A 27,807-nucleotide genomic window follows, 5' to 3' on the forward strand; every position below is an offset into this window, starting at 1 on the left:
GTGTTGTAGTTACAGGTGTTGTAGTTAGAGGTGCTGTAGTTAGAGGTGTTGTATTTACAGGTGTTGTAGTTAGAGGTGCTGTAGTTACAGGTGTTGTAGTTAGAGGTGTTGTAGTTAGAGGTGTTGTAGTTACAGGTGTTGTAGTTAGAGGTGCTGTAGTTAGAGGTGTTGTATTTACAGGTGTTGTAGTTAGAGGTGCTGTAGTTACAGGTGTTGTAGTTAGAGGTGTTGTAGTTAGAGGTGTTGTAGTTACAGGTGTTGTAGTTAGAGGTGCTGTAGTTAGAGGTGTTGTAGTTACAGGTGTTGTAGTTAGAGGTGTTGTAGTTAGAGGTGTTGTAGTTAGAGGTGTTGTAGTTACAGGTGTTGTAGTTAGAGGTGCTGTAGTTAGAGGTGTTGTAGTTAGAGGTGTTGTAGTTAGAGGTGTTGTAGTTAGAGGTGTTGTAGTTACAGGTGTTGTAGTTAGAGGTGTTGTAGTTAGAGGTGTTGTAGTTACAGGTGTTGTAGTTAGAGGTGCTGTAGTTAGAGGTGTTGTAGTTACAGGTGTTGTAGTTAGAGGTGTTGTAGTTAGAGGTGTTGTAGTTACAGGTGTTGTAGTTAGAGGTGTTGTAGTTAGAGGTGTTGTAGTTACAGGTGTTGTAGTTAGAGGTGTTGTATTTACAGGTGTTGTAGTTACAGGTGTTGTAGTTACAGGTGTTGTAGTTAGAGGTGCTGTAGTTACAGGTGTTGTAGTTACAGGTGTTGTAGTTAGAGGTGTTGTAGTTACAGGTGTTGTAGTTACAGGTGTTGTAGTTCAGATTACTCTCTCAATCATTTTATTATATTCTAATTAAGGTGTGTTCATTATTATTATTATTATTATTATTATTATTATTATTATCGTTGTTGTTATTGTTGTTGGATATCAGCGTTCTAGAAAGTACCAGCATGTGTGTACACAAGTCGTCCACTAGAGGGCGCGGCTGTCCGCAATTTTCCCTTTATTAGCTCAAGGCACTCGCACTGCGCATGCGTGTGGAACGGTAACTCCAGAGTAAAGGACCGCTAGCCAGGCTGCTACGCTTTTGCTTTTTTAGCGCTGCTCTATTCCGCTGTGAGAGCAGGACGGATCTCCGGATCCTCTGGAACATTTCTACGGATATTTTTAAAGCCAACAAGTCGGGGTTTTTTTTGTTATGTTTTTTTAAAGTACTGTTTGCACCACAAGTGCTGGATTAACGTTTACAAGAAAAACAAAACCAGAAAAAACCCTCGAGAGCCTTTGGGAAGCCCGTGACCCCGCTGGATGTCTGCGCCGCGCTGCTGGACCGAGTGGCTTAGCTAACACCGCGCACACAGATCCGGTTTCTGCGCCTGTTTTACTCATTACCTCTTCTTTTTTTCCCTTTGGGGTGTTTTTAATAAGTTTATCAGACTCCTGCGTCGAAAAGAAAACAAAGAGAAGTGTTTAAAGATGTCTGTTGCGGGCTTAAAGAAGCAGTTTTACAAAGCAAGCCAGGTTTGTTGTTATAACTTCTTTTCCTAACTATTTTCTATTTTCCTTTTCCTTTTTTTCCTCAAAAAATTGTTTTTAATCATATCAGTTCATATGTACGTCCTGTTAGGAGGGCTGGAATTAAATCCCAAGTCGTTTTTACAGAGTTAAATTGGTTTATAAATGTTTATAACTGATTATAAATGTATATAATGTACAGTACGCATGCGCAGTCACATATCAGCGATATGTGTATTAGTTGAAATTCTGTTTATTCTCTTACTAAACTCTTACTCGAACTTTAAAATGTTTTGCATGTCACTCCTCTGCTCTGTCTCTTACAGTTTTTTCCTCCTACAAGGAAAAATAAAAATAATAAAAGAACCTTTTGCCATGTTATAAATGTGCAGATATGACGAGTTTAACAAGCGTTATAACGCTGAGTAACAGGCTTCATTGGGCTGCCGTGCCATAACACTGGTTTTGAGGTTAGACCAGTTAGGAAAATATGTGCCACGTTTGCTATTACTGACCTGGAAAAAAACCCCAGCTCCATGTAAGTCAGTGTAGATGTGGGTTAAAGCTCAGAGTCCACTGGCTTCACCACGACTTCCTCCGACAGACACCTTAAAAAAATGCTCCCCTCTGTAAAGCGCTGGTTCGGGTTGGTTCTGTTTTCAGAGCAGCTGGATGTTGGGTGGGTTGTGGGTTTGAAACGCCTCGCCTCGCCTCGTCTGGCCTCCTGCTGCTGCGCTCTTATAGAAAAGACTTTCATTTTCTCACCAAAGCATGATTGAGAAGCGATGCACAGATCCTGACGTTAATACATTACGTTTCTGGCAGATGCCCTTATCTGTTTTTATATAACTGAGCAATTGAAGGTTAAGGGCCTTGCTCAGGGGCCCAGTGGTGGCAACTCAATAGACCTGGGATTCAAACTCAAAGCCTTCTGATCAGTAATCCAACACCATATTCACTGAGCTACCGCATCCCCCTAGATATAGCAGGTGAAATAAGTATTGGCATTTACATTTCAGTAAATATACACTGCGTTGCCAAAAGTTTTGGGACACCCCTCCAAATCATGTTCTGTGGGGTTGAGGTCAGGGCTGTGAAGTTCCTCCACACCAAACTCACTCATCCATGTCTTTATGGACCTTGCTTTGGTCACTGGTGTGCAGTCATGTTGGAACAGGAAGGGGTCATCCCCAAACTGTTCCCACAAAGAGCATGAAATTGTCCAAAATGTCTTGGTATGAAGCTGAAGCATTAAGAGTTCCTTTCACTGGAACTAAGGAGCTGAGCCCAACCCCTGAAAAACAACATCTGAACTCAATGATGTGGAGGGGTGTCCCAAAACTTTTGGCAGTAAAGTGTATTTTACCAATGGCATCAAGGTTTTGAGAGAAGGTCTCTTGCTTTTTCTCATCATGAGATGTTTCTTGATTCCATTACTGATTCATTTCAGCTGGTGTCTTCGCTATCTATGCCTTTTTGCACCTCCCTTTCTTCATGTGTTCAAGACTTTTTCCCCCATGTTGTTTCACATTATTACACAGAACTTCATTTATGGATATCTCTGGATATGGATATCTATGGTTTGATTTCTGTGTGGATTGCATGGGTTCTTACCAACATCTGGTGAGATTTTCATGTCAGTAGCATCTTCAGAAATATATTTACTGAGAAAATGCTTATTTTACCCGCTGTACGTGACGGACGCGCTAATCTGCATTTCCGATGCCTAGCTTTGACGTTTAGGTTTCTTCTTCAGGCTTCATTCACTGACGGAGACTGCTAGAACATTGTGCATAGAGTTTAGTTCAAAGTTCTGAGGGATCAAAACGACAAAACCAAACCTCTGTACCTTCACGGTTACCGAATTGTGTTCGAAGACTGTTTTGATGGAAATGTGGAGAGAATATCGATATTGTAAAAAACAAAACATTGTGGATGTTGGTGGAAGGAATCGATGCTCGGATTTGTAACGAATATCCGGGGGGAAAAAATTACAGAATTTTTTGTAATTATTTTTGGCAGAAATATATTTGAGAATTTTTTAATTTTGCAATTATTTTTGGCAGAAATCTATTTAAGAATTGTTTTTATTTTGTAATTATTTTTGGAAGAAGTATATTTGAGAATATTTTTAATTTAATTATTTTTGGAAGAAGTATATTTGAGAATTTTTTTAAAATTTGGGTTTTTTTGTTTTTGGCAGAAGTATACATGAGAATGTTTTAAGTTTGTAATTTTTTTGGCAGAAATTTATTTGAGAATTTGTTTTATTTTTTGTCGGTAGTATATTTGAGAATTTGAGACATGTTTGAGACATGACATTTTTGTAATGTTTCAGTTTCAAATTTCATTTTCAAAATGGTGAACAAGCCACACCCACAGGCCACGCCCACACACTTGTTGCGAAGATTGCACCTGGAAGTAAAGTGCGTCATGACACGAGCCAAAATGTTACCAATGTAAATAATTTCCTTTTCCTGGTTAAACTACGTGTGCAGCCATCCGTCAGAAATGTTGTGTAGTTAGCGACTAGCCTACAGGCTACATACACAGCGGTAACGGGGCGGGGATGAGTGGATCAGCATTCTGGGATTGATGATGATCTTCATTACAGCGTCATGTCCAGAAATCCGCGTCCAGAGGGGTTTACCTTCACCCGGATTCAGCACAGATTTTATTCTGGTTTAAAATTCTTTAGTCCTGAGATCCTGAGCAGAGATGCAACCGCCGTGTATTGGAAAGCTGTATCAGTGTATATGCAGCGTGTCCGCGCAAAGATACAAACAAGGAGGCGACATAAACAGCGGATTAAATAATTCCTCGTGGGTTTGTGTGTTCATGACAATCTTGTCAATAATCAGATTTCTAACTAAACACACAATGTTCAAGCTGAATCCAGTCCAGTTACATCCATTCACATCCAGTAAAATGGGGTCAGGCAGATTTTTGGGGTGTGTGTGTGTGTGTGTGTGATGTCTAACCTCTCACTTCCTTTCCGCTGATCATAGCGGGAAACAGAGCCGGCTGACCGCTTCCCAACTTCCTGTCAGGAATGAGAGAGGGGGAGAGAGAGAGAGAGAGAGAGAGAGAGAGTAGAACATGAGAGAGAGAGAGAGGAACGAGAGAGGGGGAGAGAGAGAGAGAGAGAGAGAGTAGACCATGAGAGAGAGAGAGAGGAACGAGAGAGGGGGAGAGAGAGAGAGAGAGAGAGAGAGAGAGAGATGAACATGAGAGAGAGAGAGGAACGAGAGATGGGGAGAGAGCGAGAGAGAGAGATGAACATGAGAGAGAGAGTGAAAGAGAGAGAGTGGAACATGAGAGAGAAAGACAGGAAGAGGAGAGTTAGAGCAGGACAAAATGGAGCCCCGCTTTGTTGTTTGGCTTCAGGCCGAAGAGGAGCTAGCGAACGGACATGTGTTTGTGTGAGTGTGTGTGTGTGTGTGTGTGTGTGTAGCCTGGCTGTCAGAGTGATTAGACTGCAGTGGTGCTGCATGCCGCTCGTGCCAGAGTTCCTTTATAATCAATACGACTCAGAGCAGAGACACAGCCAGAGACAAACTCTTTAAACTACAGTCCTTAGCCTCTTCCTGTCCCATGATGCTTTGCTGCATTCCACACACACATGGATAGTAAACTGTGCTAGCGTGAGGAATATACATGTGACGTTGGTAGTTTGTGTTCTGCATGTAAGTCATGGCACGTTACTGAATCCTAAATACGTGACGGAGACAGATTCCCGATGAGGTTCTTGTTGTGGGAACGTTAACGAGGAAATCAAATATGTGACTCTTTACACTTTACAGGAAAATTAACCTGCACCAATTCTGCACTCTGATTGGTCAGAAAGTTTGATTTAGTGTCCTGTAACAGCAGCTCCGATAGCATTGTAGGTTTACATTAAAGCTCTCGCTCCTATACGTTATTGTTTCTATAGCAACGGCTCATTCACCCAGAGTACGTGAGGCTGTGTAATGTTTATGGAAGGAATCTCCAGTGTCAGGGGTGAAGCTGTAGCATCTTCAGGATGCAGGAGTTTACTGGTTTTCTGTTAGCACAGCAGACACTTTTGGATAAATTTTTACCTCTGGATTAAAATGGAGCACATTCCATATTCCTCTCTCTGTATTCCCACCGGATGAGGCAGCAACGGAGCTCTGAGTGGCAGCAGGACTTTAACGTGTATCAGATGTACCATAAACCCAGAGACCGGATCCGGCCCATATGCTGGATTGGATTCGTAACGTAACGGAGCGTGACAAAGAGCCGAAAAACAACCTGCTGGTTTTTTTAACATTTTTTTTAGCGATTTGTGTTGTGCTTAGCAGAGCTTTCGTTTTGTTCTTCTCGAAAACCTCTTCCTGTACATCTCGAGCGCGTGGTTTTGTTATCAGCTCGTACGCAGAACCCCAGCTGAGTGCTCTCATCGTTAACAGCTCAGTCAGATGGAGGATGAGTCACACAGCAGATCGGGGATTTCTCCAGAACACTGAAGACTCAAAGCCTCAGATATATTTCCTCGTTATCTAAACGATTAGTGTAATAAGTTCTAACTGATTGAGGGTTTGGTAATTCAACCTCACACTAGCAGCAAACAAAGCACTTTTAAATGACTTGCACTGTGTGTGTGTGTGTGTGTGTGTGTGTGTACACCAATCAGGCATAACATTATGACCACCTGCCTAATATTGTGTCTGTCCTGCTTTTTCTGACCTGACCCGTCCTGCACTGTGTATTCTGACTATATCAGAACCAACATTAACTTCTTCAGCAGTTTGAGCAACAGTAGCTCGCCTGTTGGATCGGATCACACGGGCCAGCCTTCTAATCGCTCCCCACATGCATTGATGAGCCTCGGCCGCCCATGACCCTGTCGCTGGTTCACCACTGTTCCTTCCTTGGAGCACTTTTGATAGATACTGACCACTGCAGACCGGGAACACCGCACAAGATCTGCAAGAGTTTTGGAGATGGTCTGAGCCAGTGCTCTTCACAATTTGGTCCTTTTGGTCAAACTCGCTCAAATCCTTACGCTTGTCCATTTTCCGTACTTCTAACACATCAACTTTGAGGACAAAATGTTCACTTGCTGCCTAATATATCCCACCCACTAACAGGTGCCATGATGAGGAGATCATCAGTCTTATTCACTTCACCCCTCACTGGTCATAATGTTATGGCTGATCGGTGTACATACACAAGTATTAGCTTTAGACCAATTAAAATGCAGTGTTGCACTTCTTACTTTCTATAACACTGACTCTAGAGATCACTCTAGGCTAAAGCAATTTTTTGGAAATTCCGAGCGTCCCGAGAAAAACCAAATGCAGCGCAAATCCTACAAACCGTGCAGGATGTGTCCAGTACAGAAGAGTCTAAACTGGTCACGAGGAAATAAAGACTCAGACTCAAACAGTTTGTTTACTTCGAGTGGACTTCGTGTTCCCGGAGGGTCAAACATTCAGGTGAATGGAATTGGTGTTCGTTATATTGTACAATTTTCTGTCTTTCGTTCTGCTCTCACAACACCTCCTGTTTTTATTCGTTTATTTATTTACTCTGGCACTTGTTATTGTCAGGGTTTTTATTCAGGGTCTGCTCATGCTGAACATCCCGCTGTACAGCTGCACCTCTGTAAAGTCCAGGTTGTGTGTGTAGTGTATTATCAGCACTGTGTGGTCACGGAGCATCAGACGGAGCCGTAAAACAGACGATGTAATAAACACAGCTCACAGTCTTAATGGATGTGAAACTGGCGTCCTAAAGGAAGTGTGTTAACCTGAGGTGACCTTGCGCTGGACTGAGGTTGTGTGTGTGTGTGTGTGTGTGTGTGTTTTAGAGTTGCAGGGTTTATCGAACTGCTTCCACTATTCGACACGTTCAAACGCCTCACTTCACTTCTCGACTTCTACAGAAACGGCCTTTTAATTATTCATCCTGTTTCTAGTTCACCAGCTGACGAGCGCATCCCAGAGCACTGCCCACGTGTGTGTGTGTTTCTCTGTGGTGGAATATGCACACACACACACATGCAGGTCAAACAAAGTTTCTTTTGCTGCAACCTTTGACCCGTTCTGTTGTAACACTTGGTTTTCCTTCGGCGTATCGACGTCAGGAGCGGAATTAAACGTAGCACGGTTACTGTACGAAGGTACAACCACGTCCGTGTACGCTTTATCCTACAAATACATTCGTTAGCTATTATAATGCATTCTTAAGCCATTCTTTACAACATTATAATGGCATATGAAAAAGCAAATCATGCGGTTTTTAGCAGTGTTTATAACGCAGGTATAGCATGTTAACAGATCTCGTCATAAGTAGTGTTGATAACACGTTAACGCTGCTCCAGTTTATAAGTCACTGGTATCCATGGTAACGGTATCGTAATGTCATGAACATGATGAGAAACGTTTGATAAACATAATGATACAGATAACGTCTTATAAACACCTTATAACATGACGTCAACGTTTGTACTTCATTTGTTACACTGTAACTGGCGTTTACAGAAAGTTAGCATGTACAGCATCACTTGTAGAAATGATGATTTGTGAGAGTCGGCTCGCTGTAACGAGAGCCAGATAGTGAGGTCTTATTTCCTGTCCGGGAATCGAGAAGCTCACACGTAGCTGGTGTTGGAAATAAACAGCAAAGCGGTTTGGTGCATTTACGAGGAGAAAGGAAACGTTTTTACGTCGTGTTTATTTTGACATGACTTGACGTGACTCGTTGAGACAGACTACGTTTAGAAGTGAAGTTATACGCAATGCTCGTACCATCAATTACGGCGGTAATAACATGAATTGATATACCTTCTAATCACGATTACTGACCTATGACTGGACTACCAAATATTCATTTGAGTGTTTCCATGGAAACCACTTATTTTGGGTAGCATTCATGAGTGGTGGTTTTCTGTGGTGCAGTAAACAAGCTCTGGCCACATCTTTGGATGGAGGTTGTTATCGTTATCCTGAATTTCCATGTAAGTTGAAGCAGAGCGCAGAATTTGTTTTACAAAAGCATCAGGACTTTAAGTGTTTCAAGAACGAGGACGTGAAAGAAAACTTTCCCTTTAATGCCCGCCCACACAGACCAGGGTGCCAATACTTTCATATTTATCGAAAATACAGAGGAGTCGGAGTGCGAACCGTGTGAGAAGTCGTGGAGAAGGTTGTTGTGTAACACTGGAGAGATGGCTGGTGTGTGGGAACCGGCACAAACTCCTCGACAGGAGGAAAAAACTGCAAATAAATTGGCTATTAAGTCAAAGTGAAGTTTGGCTTCTTTATTATTTCAAGCTCTGGTCACTGTGTGGGCGTGTGAGCGTGTGGGATGTTCGTGTTCTGGTGAGATGAAAAGCCTTGCATCAGATCTTTCCTTCTCCACATCGACTGATTTACAAGTCCGGAGAAATCTGCAGCGTCGGGATTAAACGCGTCCTGTAAACGTGTCCCTACAGAAAAAAAACAGCCAGGTCTGCAAAAAAAGTTTGTTGTTCGCATTAGCCTCTTCCTCTACAGCGAGCACATGTTTGAAATTAGCCACGAGCTGTGACGTGATCTCGGAAACACGCGGCGCCATCCCCGCGTAAATAAAAGCTGCGGCAATGGGGGGACGGCAGACGAAAAGGAGGCTTCTTGGGACCTGGGACACAAGACAGGGCTTTAAATAAAGTGCTTTATTCAGGGCAAGTTCACTGCAGAGTCACAGAGGAAGACAGGCATCTCGTGCAGGCATTTTTGGAAAGAGAGAGAGAGAGGGAGGGAAGAAAAGCAGTGCAAGTGCGAGGGAGGGGAAAATATGAGACTCCTGTACACTTACAGTGTTTTATTCCATTTGGCTGAAATTTGTAACATGGGGCGTGTCTCAAATACTCAAACGAACATCTACATGGTGTGTTCATTTTTATTCTGTTTAGTTTGCATTCACACGGTTGCGTGTAAACTTTTTCGTATTCAGTTGTCAGTTCCAGAGCTTGTCAAAGACATGGCAGCTTTACATTTAGCCACGCCCACAAAACTCCATATAAGGCAAAGAGAGCTCCAGCGTGTCAGCTAACAGACACAAACTCCTCCTCTTCTTTTAGGGTGCCATTACTGCTGTCATAATAGAATACCTCGATTCCGTCTTAATTTATAGATTGTTATTGGAATTGATTCCAAACAGATCAGTTAGCGAGTCATCTTGTATGGTAATATTTACAAAATCCCAGGGGGGGATTCAAGCTAACTGGACGTTTTTTGCGTAAACTTTCCAGCGATTTTTTAAAAGTTAAGAAATTATTATTTTTCAACACCGTAAATATGTAGAGGAACATTGTTATTTTGATATTTAATAATTGATATTTAATTAACTAATAACTAATGATATTTTTTGTTGTTAATTTATTGAGATGAGTTGCTTTTTTGTGAATTTTTGTTATTTTTATTAATTTATATATTTAGTAGTAGTTAGCATGTTCACCTCACACCTCCCGCGTCCTGGGTTTGAGTCTCACTCCCGCTCACTGTGTGTGTGTGTGTGTGTGTGGAGTTTGCATGTTCTCCCCGTGCTTGGTGGGTTTCCTCTGGGTGCTCCGGTTTCCTTGCACAGTCCAAAGACATGCTTCTAGTCTGATTGGAGTCTAAATTGCCCGTAGTGTGTGATTGTGTGAGTGAATGTGTGTGTGTGTGTGTGTGTGAACTGCGATGGGTTGGCACTCCGTCCAGGTTTATCCTGCCTTGATGCCTGATGATGCCTGAGATACACACAGGCTCTGCGTGACCCGAGGATAGATCAGATAAGCGGTACAGACAATGAAATGAAATTATTTTATATTAGTTTATTGAGAAGTTGCTTAGCATTGGGGTTTCGCGGATCTGTTTATTTCATGAATTTCAGTTCTTCAGTTGTTGTGAAACACTGCGCACATCATCGTCCTCGTCGTCATCATCTTTCTCTCCTTTTGTTTGCCCGATGTTGGTTGTATGATATGAAGGGTTTGTTCAGTGGTCTGTGTAAGCCTCAGCCCTGACGATGATGCACTCTGTCTGTCTGCAGATGGTGAGCGAGAAGGTCGGTGGAGCAGAAGGAACCAAGCTGGATGAAGAATTCAGAGACCTGGAGAAAGTAAGGATGTTTGGTGTTGTGGGTTTTTTTCTGTCTTCCTAGAAGTGTGCACAATGATCGTAAACACAGAGGTGCAGATATTCTTGCTTTAGCCGCGGCTCTGAGGTTTCTTTCGCTTCACGTCGACTTTATCGAGGCGAACGTAATAATTCATAATAGTAGCATCCCATCAGACGTTTGCTTCTCCGTTCCTTTTTACCCAGGGGATAAACTGTAATCAGAAAAGAATTAACAATTTTAGAAACAAGTACCATGCAACTCCGATTCACCAAAAACACGACAGGGTGGGCGGAGTGCAGGGCGGAGCCATAAGATGTAACCAAAATATCTTATTACAAATTGATGCTTGAAGAAATTTTTTTTACGATAAACAACATGCATCGCAGTGCTAACAAACAGCCAGGAAATAACAGCTTAATAATCATGTCATTTATTATGAATTAATCAATTTATAATATGGTTATTTTTATTTTTTTTTACGTACCTAACACTAACTACAATTTTTAACATTTTGTCCTTTTTTAAAGTACAAAAATTAATCATCAGCTGCTTTTTTAGCCAATTTGTAATTATTTTAATTTATTATTACATCACAATAATTGTATCAGAATCTCAGGAAAGTGTACTTTGATGTAATTTATCACGATATCAATATTTATACAGTCAGATTGTTCAGCTCCCTGTTCATGAAACTTTTAATGATCTGTCTGTATTTAACTCATTTTTATTTATTTATTTATTTATTTATTTATTTATTTATTTATTATTATATTTTAAATTGTTTTTTTCTGTTTTGTCCTGAAAGTGATATTATTTTTCTTTCATGTAAAAATTTATTTATTTATTTATTTTTGCTCAGAGCAACAGAGGTGTTTCGGTACAGCTGTGCATGATGATGATGATGATGAAGATGATGGTGTGTAACTCAGCCGTTTGTGCAAAAATTCTAATATTTCTGTGGTGAAATATCCACTTGACCGTTGATGCTGTTAGCTCGCCATCTTCCCATCCTCTCTTTACCTCTCAGCCTGCTGTGACGGTCTGCTTAGAAGTTTGGGCACCCCCGTTGTTGTCGTCTGTCCTGGTTGTTTCTACCCCAGGCTCGTGTGCTGGCTGTTGTTACTGCACAAGATCCCGGATCAGATTTCACACTCGGACCTGTCTGGAGTGTTCTGTCCACAAACCCTTGTTGAATCTGAGGATTTGAGTGTGTTACAGGATTCCAGGACTAATTTATTTTCCATCATAAACACACTTTATGTGGCAGTCCGCTCGGCTCACTGACCTCCCGAACGATTTCGTAAACATTTCAGTATGGATTTCACTTAAGAGTGTGTGTCAGCAAAAAAAGAAACAAAAACGTTCTGAAAAGTAAACTGACTTCATTCTGAACACCGAGTCAGTTATTTTTCTCTCTTCGCCCGCAGCAGAAGCACTGTGACGTGTTTTTACTGCCAGAAGTGGAAAATGTAGAAACCTTCCAGTGATACAGTCACACACTGTTTGGATTGAGCAGCTGTTAGAACGTTAAAAAGCCTCGACGTTTTTTTGAGCTTGACTGAAAAAAAACGCTCGATCTTTCTTCTGGAGATCTCAAGGGAGGGGCATGATCTCAGAGTGGGAGGGCCGTGCTGTCAGTGTGGGAGGGGCATGCTGTCTGAGTGGGAGGTGCATGCTGTCAGTGCTCTTCTTCTTTTTCTTCTTCTTGGAAGACTCACACTATATATACTACATAGTGGAATAGAATAGTGCACAAGTATACAATTTGGGACACAATTAAAGAGCGGAAAATTGGTTGTGCTATTTTGGTGGGAAGGGCACGTTGTCAAAGTGAGAGAGGCATGCTGTCAGTGTGGGAGGGGCATGCTGTCAGGGTGGGAGGGGAATGCTGTCATGGCAGGAGGAGCATGCTGTCAGGGTAGGAGGGGCATGCTGTCAGGGTGGGAGGAGCATGCTGTCAGGGTGAGAGAGGCATGCTGTCAGGGACGGAGGTGCATGCTGTCAGGGTGGGAGGGGTGTGATCTTAGGGTGGGAGGAGCATACTGTCAGGGCAGGGGGCATGCTGTCAGTGTGGGAGGGGCATGTGAAATAGAGTCTTAGAGAGTCATGTTTAAACCTACGTAAAGCAGAAATCCAGAATAGTCTAAGTGTTACGCCTTTCCACAAGCAAACATTTACAAGGAAATATCAAATAGATAGATATAATAGATATAAATAGATCTTTAAAAATACTTTAAAAACAGTCATATGTCATTGGATTTATCTGATACCTTACACACTGCCTTATTGTCTGGTTGGTATATAATTATTTGGTCCTGTGGGTGTGCAAACTTTTGCACTGACATAATTATTAACCCCAAGCGATGCTGCTGTTCTCTGACTGCTGAGGTAATGCTGGTATTAATATGTAATGCTGCTGTAACACACACCGCTGAGGGAAATGTCAGCTGTACTTAACCTGCTGCTCTGTGTGTGTGTGTGTGTGTGTGTGTGTGTGGAAAGTGACACCTGTTACAGCCACTCATAACAACTGCCACACACACAGGCACACACACACACAGAGTGATTTAGATAAAGACACATGGGTCAGGCTTAACAATCTTTTTGGTCAAAACAGAGCTTCCAAAGTTCAGAGGTTAAAGCTTTTCAGAAAAGTGTCACATGATTGACCGATCAGCTTGCAGGTTTCAGTGGAAAAAGGAGTAGAACAAACATGGAGGACAAACCGTGACTGTCTCAATGAAAGCAGCTTCAGTCTCACATCATCTCTTTTGGTCGCGTCCAGTTTCTCCAGGACTGGCGCTTTGAAACATATCAGAACTGTTTCAATTGGCATATTAAAATATCAGACGCTATAAGCAGACACCAAGCTGGGTTAATTAGTTAGCCGATACTGGTCGATACAGCAACCAGTGTATTCATAAAAACAACCAACAGCAGCGTCGTTATGGTTACGCACATAAACCATTTTGTATAGTGACTCCGGTTTCTCCGTTTCTGCAGAAAGTGGACGTGACCAGCAAAGCCGTGGTGGAGGTCATCTCCAAAACCTCAGAGTACCTGCAGCCCAACCCGGGTACGAGCAGAGCCTCAACATCTGGCCTTTCCTCACAGCTTTTCCTCGTTTTAAATATGTGTTTCATTCCTGAGTAATTTAAAAAATACTAAATAAACAGCTAAAATATTTCTTTCTAGTTAGTGAGGTTGTGTTTAAGGTTAGGTTTAGGTCTGTACTCATTATTTTGTCTGTGTGTCTGTGTGTGCGTGCGTTAGCGTCTCGTGCCAAGCTCTCCATGTTGAACACCATGTCCAAGATCCGTGGGCAGGTGAAGAGCCCCGGATACCCGCAGGCAGAGGGGCTGCTGGGAGAGTGCATGGCCAAATACGGCCGTGACCTCGGAGAGGACACTAACTTTGGTGAGTTCTCACACACCACACAATCTGACCGCCGTCCAAACCGGACAGTCAATCCATTAATCCTTAAAAATGTCACTTTCATGTTATTAGGATTTCTAGGATTTTCTCTCTGATAAATTTATCTTATATCTTGTATGTTACAGCAGCTATATACAGTGGTCCTTTCACCAGCCTCTCAGGATTAGGACAAAAAAAAACACAGCTCGTCACTGAGAAACCGCGAAAACTTAAAAAGTCGACTGTCACAAAGCGCTGAAACTGGAGACTCCTTCCATAAATGTTACAGAAACATGTTTCTTCTTACAGAAAACTTCACCACATCAATTATTATTATTAATATTGTTTTTATCGGTTTATGCTGAGCGTTCTTCATACAGGTCCATGTGAACGAGCTGTTGCTATAGAAACAATGTCGTCAGAGTCCAGATTTCCAGCATGTGCATGTACATGTTGTTGCTGTAGAACGGTTAAAGCCTGACCTGAGATTTATGGAGCATTTCTGGCCATACGCATCACCGTCTGCAGCCGCTTTTGGAATTATTGGCCCCCCACGTGAAAGTAGATGTAACCTCCTGATAGAGACAACCAGCAATATCCTGAGACTTTATTCTGTTGCTCTTTGCGAGACATTTTCTCCAAAGTATCACAGATCCAAAGTATCACCCAGCAAGCCTATTGATCTGATGCTCAATAAAAAGTGTGTCCCTGTTACTGTGCCTTAATTTCTGTAACTCTTTTGGTTTTGTTCTCTTGAAGGGTGTTGCGTCTGCTGCTGCCTTTAGCATAAAATTATACAGTGCCTTAGTTATTCATATCATCTGACCAGAAGCGTGGATCTCTAAAACACACCCTGGACAGTTTTATCCAGTGAACGGCGAGAGAAAGGTTACGGCTTTGCTCCGCGTCGGACCGTGACTCGTCTTCGACGGCAAAAATAATCCGATTTTCCTGGAAGATAAATATAGACCCGAGTGGGCAGTTTAATGAGATAGGACTGTTGTGTTGTGTTCACCCACTTCGTTTCCATGGAGATTCTGATATTTGTGTCTACTTAAAAAACGAATAATGTTGTTTTGTTCAGAAAAAAGCCTCAGTGCTTCAGACGCTCGTGTTAATTAGACACGTCATGTGGATGATTTTCTTCCTGGACCGATTTAATACGTTACTCATATTATAAATGATCCAGAATCCAAGGACCTGACTCAATTCCCACAGCAGCTGAGTTCTGGATTCCGATTGGTCAGGAGGTGTAAGTGACCGGTCGGTAGCAGCAGATCAGGCGCAAGTCACAGGTTTATCCTTTCGATACGTTATCGTTTCTATAGTAACAGCTCATTCACAAGATTCAAATAGTCGTTAATGCAGCGAAGTTTTTTTTGTTAAGGAAGGAGTCTCCAGTGTCACAGTAGTTTTCTGACATCTTCAGGATAGGAGTTTAGGCTCTTTTTTTTCTGAAGGAAAAAAAAACTGGTGAAGGATAGAGCTGCTAGTAAAAACAGGAACTAACTCATTTCACGGATGTTCTACAACATTAAACATAACTATAATCTGATAAAAATATTCTGTAATTAATAGAGATCTCAAATGTTGGTCAGTTGCTGTGAAAGAAATAAAACCCCGCTGTTTTTATGGTGAAGGTCTTGATCTTGTGGCCGTTTCCTCTGTGCAGGAGCGGCGCTGATCGACGCTGGTGAGACTATGAAGAGACTGGCCGAGGTGAAGGACTCACTGGACATCGATGTCAAGCAGAACTTCATCGACCCTCTACAAGGCCTGTGTGACAAAGACCTGAGAGAGATCCAGGTGACCCAAGCTTCTGAAAAAAACGAAAAAAAGAATTAAGACTAACCATGGTGGTTTCACTGCTTGTAAGAAACTGCAGAAGAACGTTTTATAACAATTTAGCATTTAAAATCTAAGAGCCAATCAGGTTTCAGTATGCAAATCTAGGCCACTGTGCCCTGCTTTTGTACAGGAAAGTGGGCGGGGATTTATAGAATATGGATTTTTCCCCATCTTTATTGAATTAAAAGGAGTGACATGAGCCTTGGCGGCAAAAATGTTTTTATTGTCTAATATATCTAATTATGTTTTATAAAAGTGGGAAAAAAGTGAAAGAGTAGAAGTATTGCTGTCCATCTGATGGAATGTGATGTGTGGCATGTAACTGAGCTGAGAAGAATATCAAAGCCCAGACTTAGTCTCTGTGTTGTATGTATGTGTGTGTTGTATGTGTGTGTGTGTGTGTGTGTGTGTATGTGTTTTGTCCTGCAGCATCATTTGAAGAAGCTGGAAGGTCGTCGGCTGGATTACGACTACAAGAAAAAGCGGCTGGGAAAAATCCCAGACGATGAGGTGAAGCAGGCACTGGAGAAGTTCCACGAGTCCAAAGAGGTGGCGGAGATCAGCATGTACAACCTGCTGGAGACTGACGTAAGCCAAAAAGAGCGGATTTTCCCTGGTTAGGCTTACCGTTGTTACATCACGTCTTTACTGCTGTTGCACAGTGCCGACACTGGAGACTCCTTCCACACACACAAAACAAAACGTTACTATAGAAACCATAACGTATTAGAGCAAATGGTTTTAATATAAACCTACACTTATGTCAGAGATGCTCCAGAATCTACTACAAAGTCTTTATAGGTGTCAGTGAGTAAGCTGTTATAAAGTTCAGGGCTTTGTTTGCTCTGCTGCTTTTAGTCAGACCCTGAACTGTACAGGCTTTGTTCAGAGGTTTTGTTTTGTGTTGGTTTTTTTACTTGGTCCTCAGCTCGGCTTCTCCAGCCTGCTGTTTGTGAGTCCAGTGGTTTAGTCACAGCTTACAGCACAGCCCACTTTACTAAAGTTGCAGCAGATCTTTGTCACAGTCTGTAAGAAGATCCTGGATTTGTTTTTTTCTGGGTTTTGTCCCTGGAGATCTCACAGTGCCCCCTGCTGGACCATCAAAACACTGCACTGACCCATCTGTGTTGGCTTGTTTATAGAGAACGAAATAAATAACTGAGGGCTCTTCAGGCATTATTGCTGGTAGATTTCTGAACACTGGGATCTGAATGAAGGCACAGCCTGTAAGTGTGTGTGTGTTTCCTCTATGTGGTTATACAGGAAGTTACTCATTAACTCTAAAGAATCTGCTTGTTTTTTGATAGCGGAGAATGTGTGTGTGGCCTATCATGCGAAGGAGGGGTATTTATAAGGTATGGGTGTGTGTTTCTCTCTCTGCAGATCGAACAGGTGAGCCAGCTTTCGTCACTGGTGGAGGCGCAGCTACAGTACCACAGACAAGCTGTACTGATTCTTGAAGAGCTCTCTGACAAACTGAAAGACAGGTGTGTGTGTGTGTGTGTGTGTGCGCTAATCCAGCACAGAGCAAAATTCAATTCATCAGAAAATTTGTTAATCCAAATCCTTGCCTGTGCATGGATGGATATATGAATTGGACTTGAGCAATAAAGAGAGGCATAAACAAGGTTAAAAAAAGAACAGATAGATTAACAGAGTGATAGAATACAGAGAGAAACATACTGTACTAAAATGTCTGTGTAAACACTTGACACACACGAGACGTCTCGCTCCTTTCAGAATGTCTTGCTTTAAATGACCTCAAAAGATTTTCCTGGTGCACCAATAATCCCAGCTTGTTTTGTCTACAGATTATCTGACAGAAATACAACATAAACCAAGTACGAAAACCTTTTTGTGCTAAAAAGTGTTCATTTCCTTGGTTTGGAGACATTTGGAGACGTACATAGATGAAGAGATAGAGGGATGTCTAGAGAAAGACAGAACAGAATACACAGATCAGGCATAACACTGTGAGCAGTGAGAGGTGAAGTGAATAAGACTGATGATCTCCTCATCATGGCACCTGTTAGTGGGTGGGATATATTAGGCAACAAGCATAAGGATTTGAGTGAGTTTGACCAAAAGGGCCAAATTGTGATGGCTAGACCACTGGATCAGAGCATCTCCAAAACTGCAGCTCTTGTGGGGTGGTATTCCTGGTCTGCAGTGGTCAGTATCTAACAAAAGCATCCTTTAAGTCCTGTAACTATCTTGTAACTATCCCATGGAGGCCCCACCTCGCATCTTACAGGACTTAAAGCAGTGGTTCTCAACCCGTGGGCCGCATGCGGCCCATCACAAATGCAAATGTGGCCCACAATGCTGACCATGTTAAAAAAAAATATATATTTAATTAATTAATCAATTAATTAACAAATTTGTTATTAGAGGAGAAAAAAGGTGAGGAAAATACTAATGAAGGAACACATGCAAATAAGAAGAGTCGCAGCATCAGCAGTGAAGGTAGGAGCGTGCTTGAAGAATGGAAGAATCAGTTTGCTGTCAACGAGCGTGATGGACAGCCTTTCTGCTTGCTCTGTAGTAAAATACTGGGTGTATGCAAAACTTACAATGCCAAAAGACATTTCGATACCACCCATGCAACTTATTAAGTTCAAAAGTGCTTTCCATATTTGGATCAACATATATTTGCGAACGCACATTTTCTGCAATGACCCGCATCAAGTCACGTTTCCATGCGCGTCTTACAGACTGCAACTTACAGTCGCAACTTCATTGTGCTGTTAGTCCTTTTGAGCCGAATTTCACCAAACTGGTCTGCTTCCGACAACATCAGGTGTCCCATTATTGGTAAGTAGAATTATGCTCTTTAATAATAATAATAAATCTAATTGTAATCATTTAGATACCTTAATATCTGATTAGTTTGCATTGGTGACGTCATATGTAAATGATATGCGGCCCGTGAGATTTGAACTTGGACATAGTGCGGTCCACTGAATAAAAAGGTTGAGAACCACTGACTTAAAAGATCTGCTGCTAACATCTTGGTGCCAGATACCACAGCACACCTTCAGGGATCTAGTGGAGTTCATGCCTCGACGGGTTAGGGCTGTTTTGTCAGCAAAAGGGGGACCAACACAATATTAGGCAGGTGGTCATAATGTTATGCCTGATCGGTGTATATACCCCAGTGAACCCCAATCATGCTGGACTTATAGGACATTCAGTATTTAGATATAGAATAGAAAGAAAAGATGTCTATCTATTCTATATCTATATTTAAAAGTGTGTGTGTGTGTGTGTGTGTGTAGGATTCTCGAGGCTCAATCTCGTCCCCGCAAAGAGTACATCCCCAAACCCAAACCCGTCTTCGACTTTGGAGAAACCAACGAGCAGTCCAACGGAGGCTTCACGCCCGTTTCTGCTCCTCCACCCATCAGGACCACGGGTAAGTCACATGACCTCCCTCCACCTGCCCCAGCCGCTGCAGGTACGACCCCAACACAGTCTTTTGCCAGTACAAGGAGTCAAAAGTAACATTACATGATTATTTTGTTAAATAATTGTATAATAATATATGGTGGACGAGAGTGGCGGACAACGCTTTATTACGACAGCTAGCAGGATGTGATATATCTTCTTATAGGAAGTTATTTCTTAAGATTATTTAGTTTGGCGCTTTACAGAACTGCGAGCAAAATAAGGTAAGGAGGAAGTCAAATGGATGAGATGTACTGTATAAATAAAGAGGAAGTGTAAATATGATGTTTAAAACGGTATTGTGGAACAAGATGGATAACCACGTCAGGACATGCTGTTATTAGGAATTAAAAGAAGTTCTGAGTGATGTCTGGAACTCAACTATAATTGATATGCTTTTGTAGGAAAGTAAACATCACATGTTTTATTCCTCACTCATGACAGTTGCATGAGTTTACAGCATTTGGCAGATGCCTTATATAGAGTAGCTTACATTTTTTTTTATTTAACTGAGCAATTGAGAGTTAAAGGCCCAGTGGAAGATAGCAGCTGGTGGACCTAGGATTTGAACCCATGACCATCTGATCAGTAGTCTAGCACCTTAACCACTACTCTACCATGTCTTAATATCTGGTTTCTGTTTCTGTCTTTACCACCACTTTTCCCCCTCACTCATAAACTGATGAGGAGAGAAACAGAGAAAGAGACAATGTGCGCTGTGTGTGGTGTTATGGGTCGGTGGCAGGGTGTGATACCGCCGGCTGGCCGTGTGTGTGTGTGTGTGTGAGAGAGAGAGAGAGAGAGAGAGAGAGATGACAGGGCGAGAGGGCAGCTGTCTGGCTCTCTCATCACTCTGTGACCTCGTTTTGCTTTGTTTTTGTATTTTTCCTCCTCTGACATCATCAGATCAGTTGTTCAAGCGCAGCAGGTCAGCGTGGAAACCCAGACCGAGTGAGTCCGAGGGGTGTGTAAATGTGTGCGTGTGTGTGTGTGTAGGGGGGAAATAACACGCTATGTCTGATCCGAATGCATTATAAGCTTAGAGTACGGCAGAACTGCCTCAGTGGACACTGTTTAGGTCAGTAACTAAAATAAAAGGCGGTACAAGAAAGTATAAATCTCCGGCTTGCTTGAGATAAACAGACTCTTACATCAGCAATTGGATGTTTGTCAAGATCACTGACCTCTAGCATACAGTTCCGCCTTCAAACTTTAGGCCACGCCTCCTTCCTGAGTCTGAACATCAGAGCTGTTTCTTGACTTTACATTCAATATTAACACATGACAGTCGTAGTTACTCATCTTGGCTATATACTGTGTAAGATAGTTATATGCTTTTCCAGAAAATTCTGTTCGTGATTATGTTGCTCTGCGTCAAAAAAAAATTCCCTGTCTCGCCTGATTGGATTTTTTACGGTAATGACGGCGTGTGTTTTAGCTGGCGTGATCATTTCCTCCTCCTGAGCCTGGAGGTTGATCTGATAAACATCACCCAGAGCCAGAGTGACGTCTGGAATCAGAGCTTTATCACCATACAGTTCAAACGTCGAGTCTGCTGCACTGTGAAGCACGTAGTGATGTAAGCTCCGGGTTCCAGAGAAGCGGATCTTGTGCTCAGCAGCTCGTGGGCTCCTTTCAGAGCATGGTGTAGGCTGCGGACGTTAGAGCCGCTCTAAAGTCTTCCCCTTTACCCTACGCCTGAGATTTCTCAATGTTTACACACACATAGGAGACGGAGAGGAGGGTGGGCCTGTGCTCTGTGTGTGTGTGTGTGTGTTGGCTTAACAACTGTAGGCATGTGCTGATAATCTTTTATGCATCACACGAGCGTTATGAACTTTTATAGCTAGAAGTTTTTTATGGTTGTGTTACGTTATAGAAAAGAATTCCAATAGAATAACGATAGGAATACACATCTGTTGCCCCGCCCCTTCTTTCTTTTCTTTTTTCCCCCTTTCCATCCCTCCTTTCTTTCTCCTGTCTTGTTTTCCCTTTCTTCCTTCTGCTTTATTCTTTCTTTCCTTCCATCCCTCTTTTTCCTTTTTCTTCCTTTCCTTCTTCCCTGTCTGCTTTTTACTTTCTACAGCCTCTGTCATGTACTTTCTTTCTTTCCCCTGTCCGGTTTATCTTTCCCTTCTTTCTTCCTTTTCTATTTGTCCTTCCTTTCTCCTATCCTGTCTTGTTATCCCTTTCTTCCTTCTGCTTTCTTTCCACAGTTTGTTTCTGTCCTTTCTTTCCCCTGTCCGGTTTGTCTTTCCCTCCTTTCTTCCTTTTCTCTCTCTCCTTTCTTTCTCCCTTTCTTTCCTGCATTATTTTTTCTATCCTTCTTTTCTTCCATCTTCCCTCACTGGTTTCTTTCCTACCTTTCTCCCATTCCACTATTCCTTCCCCTCTCTTTTTCCTCCCTTCATTTCTCATTCACTTCCTTTCTAACATCTTTTCCTTCCATCTTTATTTCTTCTTTTCTACTCCTCTTCTTTCTCTCTCTTTCCCTCTGTTTAGAGACAAACATCAACAGTCCATCAGAATAGAACTTTATAGATATTTAAATGTATTTATTTGTTTAAAAAAAAAAATATATATATATATATATATATATATATATATATCTATATATATATATATATATATATATATATATATATATATATATATATATATATACACATATATTAAATCCTTAAATGAATCAGTCATTAAAATCCCTCTTTACTCTGGCAGCCTGAATGAATAGCTGAAGAAACTGACAGATGGAGGAATGAATGAGAGGAAATCAAAACAAGAAAAAGTGTGAAGTAACAGCTCTGTAGAAGAGTTTACACACACACACACACACACACACACACACTGCTGTCAGACTCCTGAATTTAATTACACACAGAAGCATCAATAATATCGGCACATGGCTCAGAGCTTCAGCTGGAGTTCACATTATCCCTCACACTAACCGCAAGACTGTGTCCACTTACTAACACACCTCACACGTGCCTGGGTTTTGGCGTGCGGCTGCTGCTTCAGCACATTTTAACAGAGCTGGGGTTAGGGTTAGGGTTAGGGTTATCTGGGGGCATGTCAGAAAGCACAGAATTGTTAGTGCCCTTCCATTAAAGAAAGAAAAGCCCACAATGGTCAGTGAAATAATTTGAAACTGATAAAAGTAATAATAAATAAAAATGTACTGAAAATTGAGGTTTAATGGTTTTTTAATGGTTCAATGGAAGCATTAAAAAAATTAATCTGACCTGGACAAAAATGATGGTACTCTTACCTTAACCTTTTGACGCAATCACTGCAATCAAGCGATTTCTGTAACCCTCAATGAGACTTCTGCACCTGTCCACAGGTATTATGGCCCCAGTCTTGTCTCAGACTTGAAGGGTACCTTCTCCAGACTGGATGTTTCAGCTCTTTCCACAGATGTTTAATTGGATTTAGATCAGGGTTTATAGAAGGCCACTTCAGAATAGTCCAGTGTTTTGTTCTTAACCATTCTTGGGTGTTTTTAGCTGTGTGTTTTGGGTCATTACCCATGACCTGCGACCGAGACACCGGTCACATGGAGCACATTTCGCTCCAGAATGCCTTGATAGTCTTGAGATTTCATTGTAATAAGCTAGCATATCTTTTACTATACAGATGCTTTCCGTCTGTTTTTTCTGACCAAAATCACTTACCACAGCCAAACATCTGAGGTGAACATGAAGGCAGCATTAATTATGGCTGTAACTAAACTAAATGTGTGATATTTTATTCTAATCTCACGCCAGCCCAGAGTGTCTAACACACCACCTAAACAAACCTGTCATCTTTTTCCTGACATTCTCTCTCTCTCTCTCTGTCTCTTTCTCTCTCTCTCTCTCTCTGTAGCTCCAGCAGATCAGGCATGCTGTAAAGCCCTGTATGACTTCGATCCAGAGAACGAGGGCGAGCTGGGCTTCCGCGAGGGCGACATCATCACCCTGACCAGCCAAATCGACGAGAACTGGTTCGAGGGCACGCTGCGCGGCCAGTCGGGATTCTTCCCTTGTAACTATGTCGAGGTGATCGTCCCACTGTCGCGCTAAACCTCCGTGACAGAGAGAGAGAGAGAGAGCACGAAAGAGGGGTTTTACGGAGGGATTTTCAACCATGTCAGCACCTGAACTCTGGCACTTTGACCTCTTATGAAGGAAAGAACTTTTTCTTCTCACATTCCAGAAGAAGAAACGAAGGACTGATTACGAACGACTGATGACTGCGACTTTTTAACCCTGTAGAAGAAGTCGGACAGACTAACACGACTTTAACCGTATATATAACCTTCGCCGAACTGACCGTTAAATGTGACATCTCAAAATTCAAAGTCTCAGCCACCTCACGGCTTGGCACAGGAGTGTGACCATATCTATTCATTATCGTGATCGGAAAAGTTTTCAAACTTATTTTAAAAGCCTGTAAGCACGTTTTAAAGCACTGAAATAGAAAGATCTTGAAAGATTGAATGTATCGGGAATCTCTGAAAACGTCTTCCATGTCACACTTTCGCCACATCGTCCACTCGCAGATCTCATCCTTAAAGCTACACTAAGGAACCAGGAATTACCAAAAATAAATAATCATCACACTCTGTTTAACTAAAAGTTCCATTAGTGTCTCTTTAAGGGCAGAGATTCCCATAATCCAATCCAGGACCAGTGCCAATTAAAAAAAAAGAAAGAAAGAAACTGCGGGTAGTTTCCTACTGTACACTGTCCTGAGGCAAAAAAACAAACAAAAATGGACTGACCCGACGTCTCCTGACTGCCCCCTGCTGGTCAGGATGTGATCTTACGGACTGTTTGGACATTGACTCTGCACTGTGGGCTGCGCGTGTTACAGCTGCTCAGTGTGTAGCGTTCCTGAGCCACACACACACACACACACACTCACACACACAAGTACAGGAGCTTCATATACAACTCTCAGATAGATATATAAAAGTGGTTTTGTATTCGCTTTAGTTTAACGTAGTGACATAAGGTGTGAACGCTCCTCCTTCTCCCGAGCTTTAGATTAACAGAAGGGATTGGAGCTGATGAAGCTCCAATTGGGATTGGGATTGGAGAGATGAAGGACGCTGTAGAGTAGAAGCGCACGCTTTAGTGATTTTACCCATCCTATTTTCTCCAGACTATAAGTATGTTAGAATTTATGCGTTAACCGTAATAGATTTAGATTTAAGAAACAAATTACATGAATTGAATCTTGATCGTTCCAGAAAAGCAGATGTTTTACTTCACACCATGGAGATCATGTGAAATTGATAGACAAGGTCAAAAATCTATTTTTTGGACAGAGCTCTGAATTTCCACTCCAGGTTTTACTACATGAATTATAATAAATTAATTCTATAAGTTTTCATACAGCCGCTCAAATATTCACATATTCACGACTCAAGGTGATATTTTATTTCTAACCTCGATTTATTTGTCCTCCCCAGAAACGCTTCTAAGCCCACATTATAAGCCTGCTTTGACACAAAGACAATTATTCACCATAATATAAAACTCTAAAGTTAAAAATGAGTAAAAGCTTCAACTCGAGGAACAATTCTGCGCTGAGTTACAGCAACACTCACAGAGAAATTACTGAACTCGACCAGTAGATGGTGCCAAAGCGCTGTTTTTCGAGGCAGCACTAAAGATATGCGCCTTAAAAAGCAGCATATTGCGGCGTGGTTATAGTCTGGAAAATACACCACAGTTTCTTGTGATAAAGGTGATGGACGGATAAGTGGACGAACTGGGGGAAAAACACACTAAACCGTGTGGCTTCGCTCATCTCTGCATGACAGCAAGGGATTAATATAAGAACCGTGCGTACAGAACATATGTTGCTGCGTTCACCGTCTGACCCGTTTCAAACACTACACCATCCCTTCTCCTGTGAAAGAATCGAACAGATCCGAACTTCCTTTCATCGTGAGGAGTAAGATCGCCACACTACAGTGACGTTTGAGAGTTAATGTGACTGCGCGCTTGTAGGAAAACGGCCAAAAATCCGCTCTGCGCTACCGCAGTGTACAGGATGTGCTCGGCTTTAACGTGCTGCCTGCTTTTAGCTTCTGTTATCTCTGTATATGATACTGCTGGCGGTGTCCTGCTGTTACACACACACACACTTCCACACGGAAGCCCTGAAACGCTTCGAAGGTGGTCATTATTTGAGTGTAGCAGCTCAGTAGCTCAGTTATTTCCAGACAACATGTTTTTGTCGTTTTAACTTCAGACCGTTGTTGAATTCCGTTTCAGCTCGTGCAATATGGTGGATTCTTCAATCGTCTCTACACATTTATGTCTACTAAATCTCCAGACCTGACGACCTTTATGTGAAAGTGCGCTACAAGAACCCGCGACCTGTCACTCGAAATATACCATTAGATTAAAAAAAAGTGCTACAAGAACGTAGAAACTTTCTGATATCAACAGAGACATGCTGCCTGGAAGCCCCACCCCCTCATCATTAATACGCTCATTAATATTAAATAAATTACGTCACCGTACTCTTGTTAGGTTCCACTTACACACAAGGATGTAAAAAGAGTTATGTAAAAACTGAAGTGAAAAGTGGACTGGCCAGTGGTCAGACACTTCAGATTCGTTCAGGAGGAGCCAAAATATCAGCCATGTGGACAGTAGACAATTAATAAACAATTTTTAGACAATTGATAACCAGGGTTTTTTAACTTGTTTACTGAGCAGTGATGCAGAAATTCTCCATATTATTACTCTCCTTTAACCTGACCTGATGGAAAGACTTGTGTTTTTTTCCTGTCTTTTCTTTACTCTGTCCGTTCTGTGTAACTAAATCAAACAAGAAGGACAAAAAAAAGTCCAGTGAAGTGCCAAAATAGTGTTATTGGAAATAAATAAATAAATAAAAAATAGACAATAAAAATGATTATACTGAGTGAAAAAAATAACGACGTGGACCGTCCAGGATCGTGGCTTCCGTAACCATCTATCTAGATGGATGGCACAGATTTCAGACTTGTTATTGATGTTGACGTGTGTGATGACGTGATGTGTGTGTGTGTGTGTGTGTGTGCTGCTTTATGGTCAAGGCTGCGAAATGCTAAGCCTCAACCTCGATACGTCTCGCATGCTAGTCCTGCGTGTTTAAATGGCTTGCCCGGGTTCACGTTTTTCTTTGTCCTGTTTACAGCGCGCGCGTGTGTGTGTGAGTGAGTGAGTGAGAGAGAGAGAGAGAGAGATATTCCTATTCGATATAAAATGAAGGATGAGAAGAAGAAAAAAATAAAACGTTTGTGTGCCTTGAGGACGAGAAAGCTAGGACACCGAACGAATTCCCATCAGTTCCCCTTCCGTTCCCTCGTTACCGTGTCAAAGGGCTCGCTGTGTGTCCGGCTTCGGCATGAGCTGTGTGCAGACGTACAAGCATGAGTACAGATGTGCCTTCGCAGCAACACTACAGTTTAAAAAAGAAAAAATAAATGAAATAAAGGAGTTATTTTTTTCCCGTCTAATCCAGCAGAGTGCCAGAATTATTTTACACACTTAAAAAAAAAAATTCTGGTAGTCTTCTTTAGTATGATATTATTTTTCTATGTACACATCTGTTTTTATTTGCATGTTAGCTCTATATGATAGCTTGCTAATGTATGGTTTAGTTTGTTTTAAATAAATAAAAATCTGGTTTGTCTTGAAGGAAAAAAAAAACTAACTATTCTGTTCTTCCTGAATATCCTGTAAACCTGAATATTTGTACCTGCTTTCTCCCCATCTTTTACGTAAATAAACGTGTAAAATCCTGCTTCCGGGACCGTCTGTGTAGTGATGAGAGGATGAATGAGTCGCATGTGTGTATTAAAGCCCTGTTTAGACGGTGTTAGTTTCTCAGGGTGATGACTGAGATGAGTTCTGAGTGTTTGCAGCAGGTTTCTACAAACTCAGACATTTCTTGCATGATTTTTTTTTTTATATAAATAAAATAAAAATGAATAAAAATCAGCATGTCCACCCTGAACGACTCACACATCAATCTTTATCCTTCATGGGATCTTCTGAGATTTATTTTAATACTTTAATTCTGACTTCATTAAGCAATCACGTTGCTCTGTTTCCATGTGGTTACATTATCAGCTAAAGAGTTGAAGAGAATGATGCGGCGGTGCTTTAGTGCTTCATTCCGTCCGGCCCTTTCCCCTTCCGTTCGAACCTTTTCGACTTCCATGCTAATACCGCTGTCAACATCATCAACTCCTAGGTCATTACAGCTATAGATCTCATAGGTCTCATTACACCAAATGCACTAAAACTGCTGAACCACACACACACACACACAGCCTCAAACCTCATTCTACCTAATTCTAACTTTTTCTCAAGGCAACTTTATCATATCCAGTGACACAGAGATGATGAGGATGAGGTTCCCTTGAAGTGGTTCACCGACTAGCGCCTGGCTTTATACACCACAACTCTGTGTTTTTAAATCATCTAAAATGCAGATCAGTGCATCAT

The 27,807-nt window shown here is 41.8% G+C and overlaps 1 protein-coding gene across 2 annotated transcripts; it reads left to right on the plus strand.

Moving 5' to 3' along the window:
- The first annotated feature begins 1,021 nt into the window (after positions 1–1,021).
- sh3gl1b (SH3-domain GRB2-like 1b) lies at positions 1,022–27,100 on the plus strand. 2 transcript variants are annotated; one of them, XM_058389602.1, is made up of 10 exons: positions 1,022–1,495; positions 10,532–10,600; positions 13,604–13,676; positions 13,874–14,017; positions 15,687–15,820; positions 16,292–16,450; positions 17,246–17,349; positions 19,141–19,277; positions 20,216–20,260; positions 23,177–27,100. In XM_058389602.1, the coding sequence occupies exons 1-10, from the start codon at positions 1,451–1,453 to the stop codon at positions 23,371–23,373; spliced, it is 1,107 nt and encodes a 368-aa protein (XP_058245585.1). In that variant the 5' UTR covers positions 1,022–1,450; the 3' UTR covers positions 23,374–27,100. The 2 variants fall into 2 exon arrangements, with proteins under 2 accessions (XP_058245585.1, XP_058245586.1); XM_058389603.1 differs by lacking the exon at positions 20,216–20,260 and having other exon boundaries at positions 1,025–1,495.
- The last annotated feature ends 707 nt before the right edge of the window (positions 27,101–27,807 follow it).

The sequence above is a fragment of the Hemibagrus wyckioides genome, linkage group LG05 (assembly GCF_019097595.1).
Source record: "Hemibagrus wyckioides isolate EC202008001 linkage group LG05, SWU_Hwy_1.0, whole genome shotgun sequence".
Classification (NCBI taxonomy): Eukaryota; Metazoa; Chordata; class Actinopteri; order Siluriformes; family Bagridae; genus Hemibagrus; species Hemibagrus wyckioides.

What these genes read in the sequence shown, in the direction of transcription:
- sh3gl1b (XM_058389602.1), top strand. Translation starts at nt 1,451, where the DNA reads ATGTCTGTTGCGGGCTTAAAGAAGCAGTTTTACAAAGCAAGCCAG. An exon ending in CGGAGAGGACACTAACTTTG is followed by an intron (nt 14,018 to 15,686) that starts GTGAGTTCTCAC and finishes TCCTCTGTGCAG; the next exon opens with GAGCGGCGCTGATCGACGCT. An exon ending in TCCACCCATCAGGACCACGG is followed by an intron (nt 19,278 to 20,215) that starts GTAAGTCACATG and finishes TGACATCATCAG; the next exon opens with ATCAGTTGTTCAAGCGCAGC.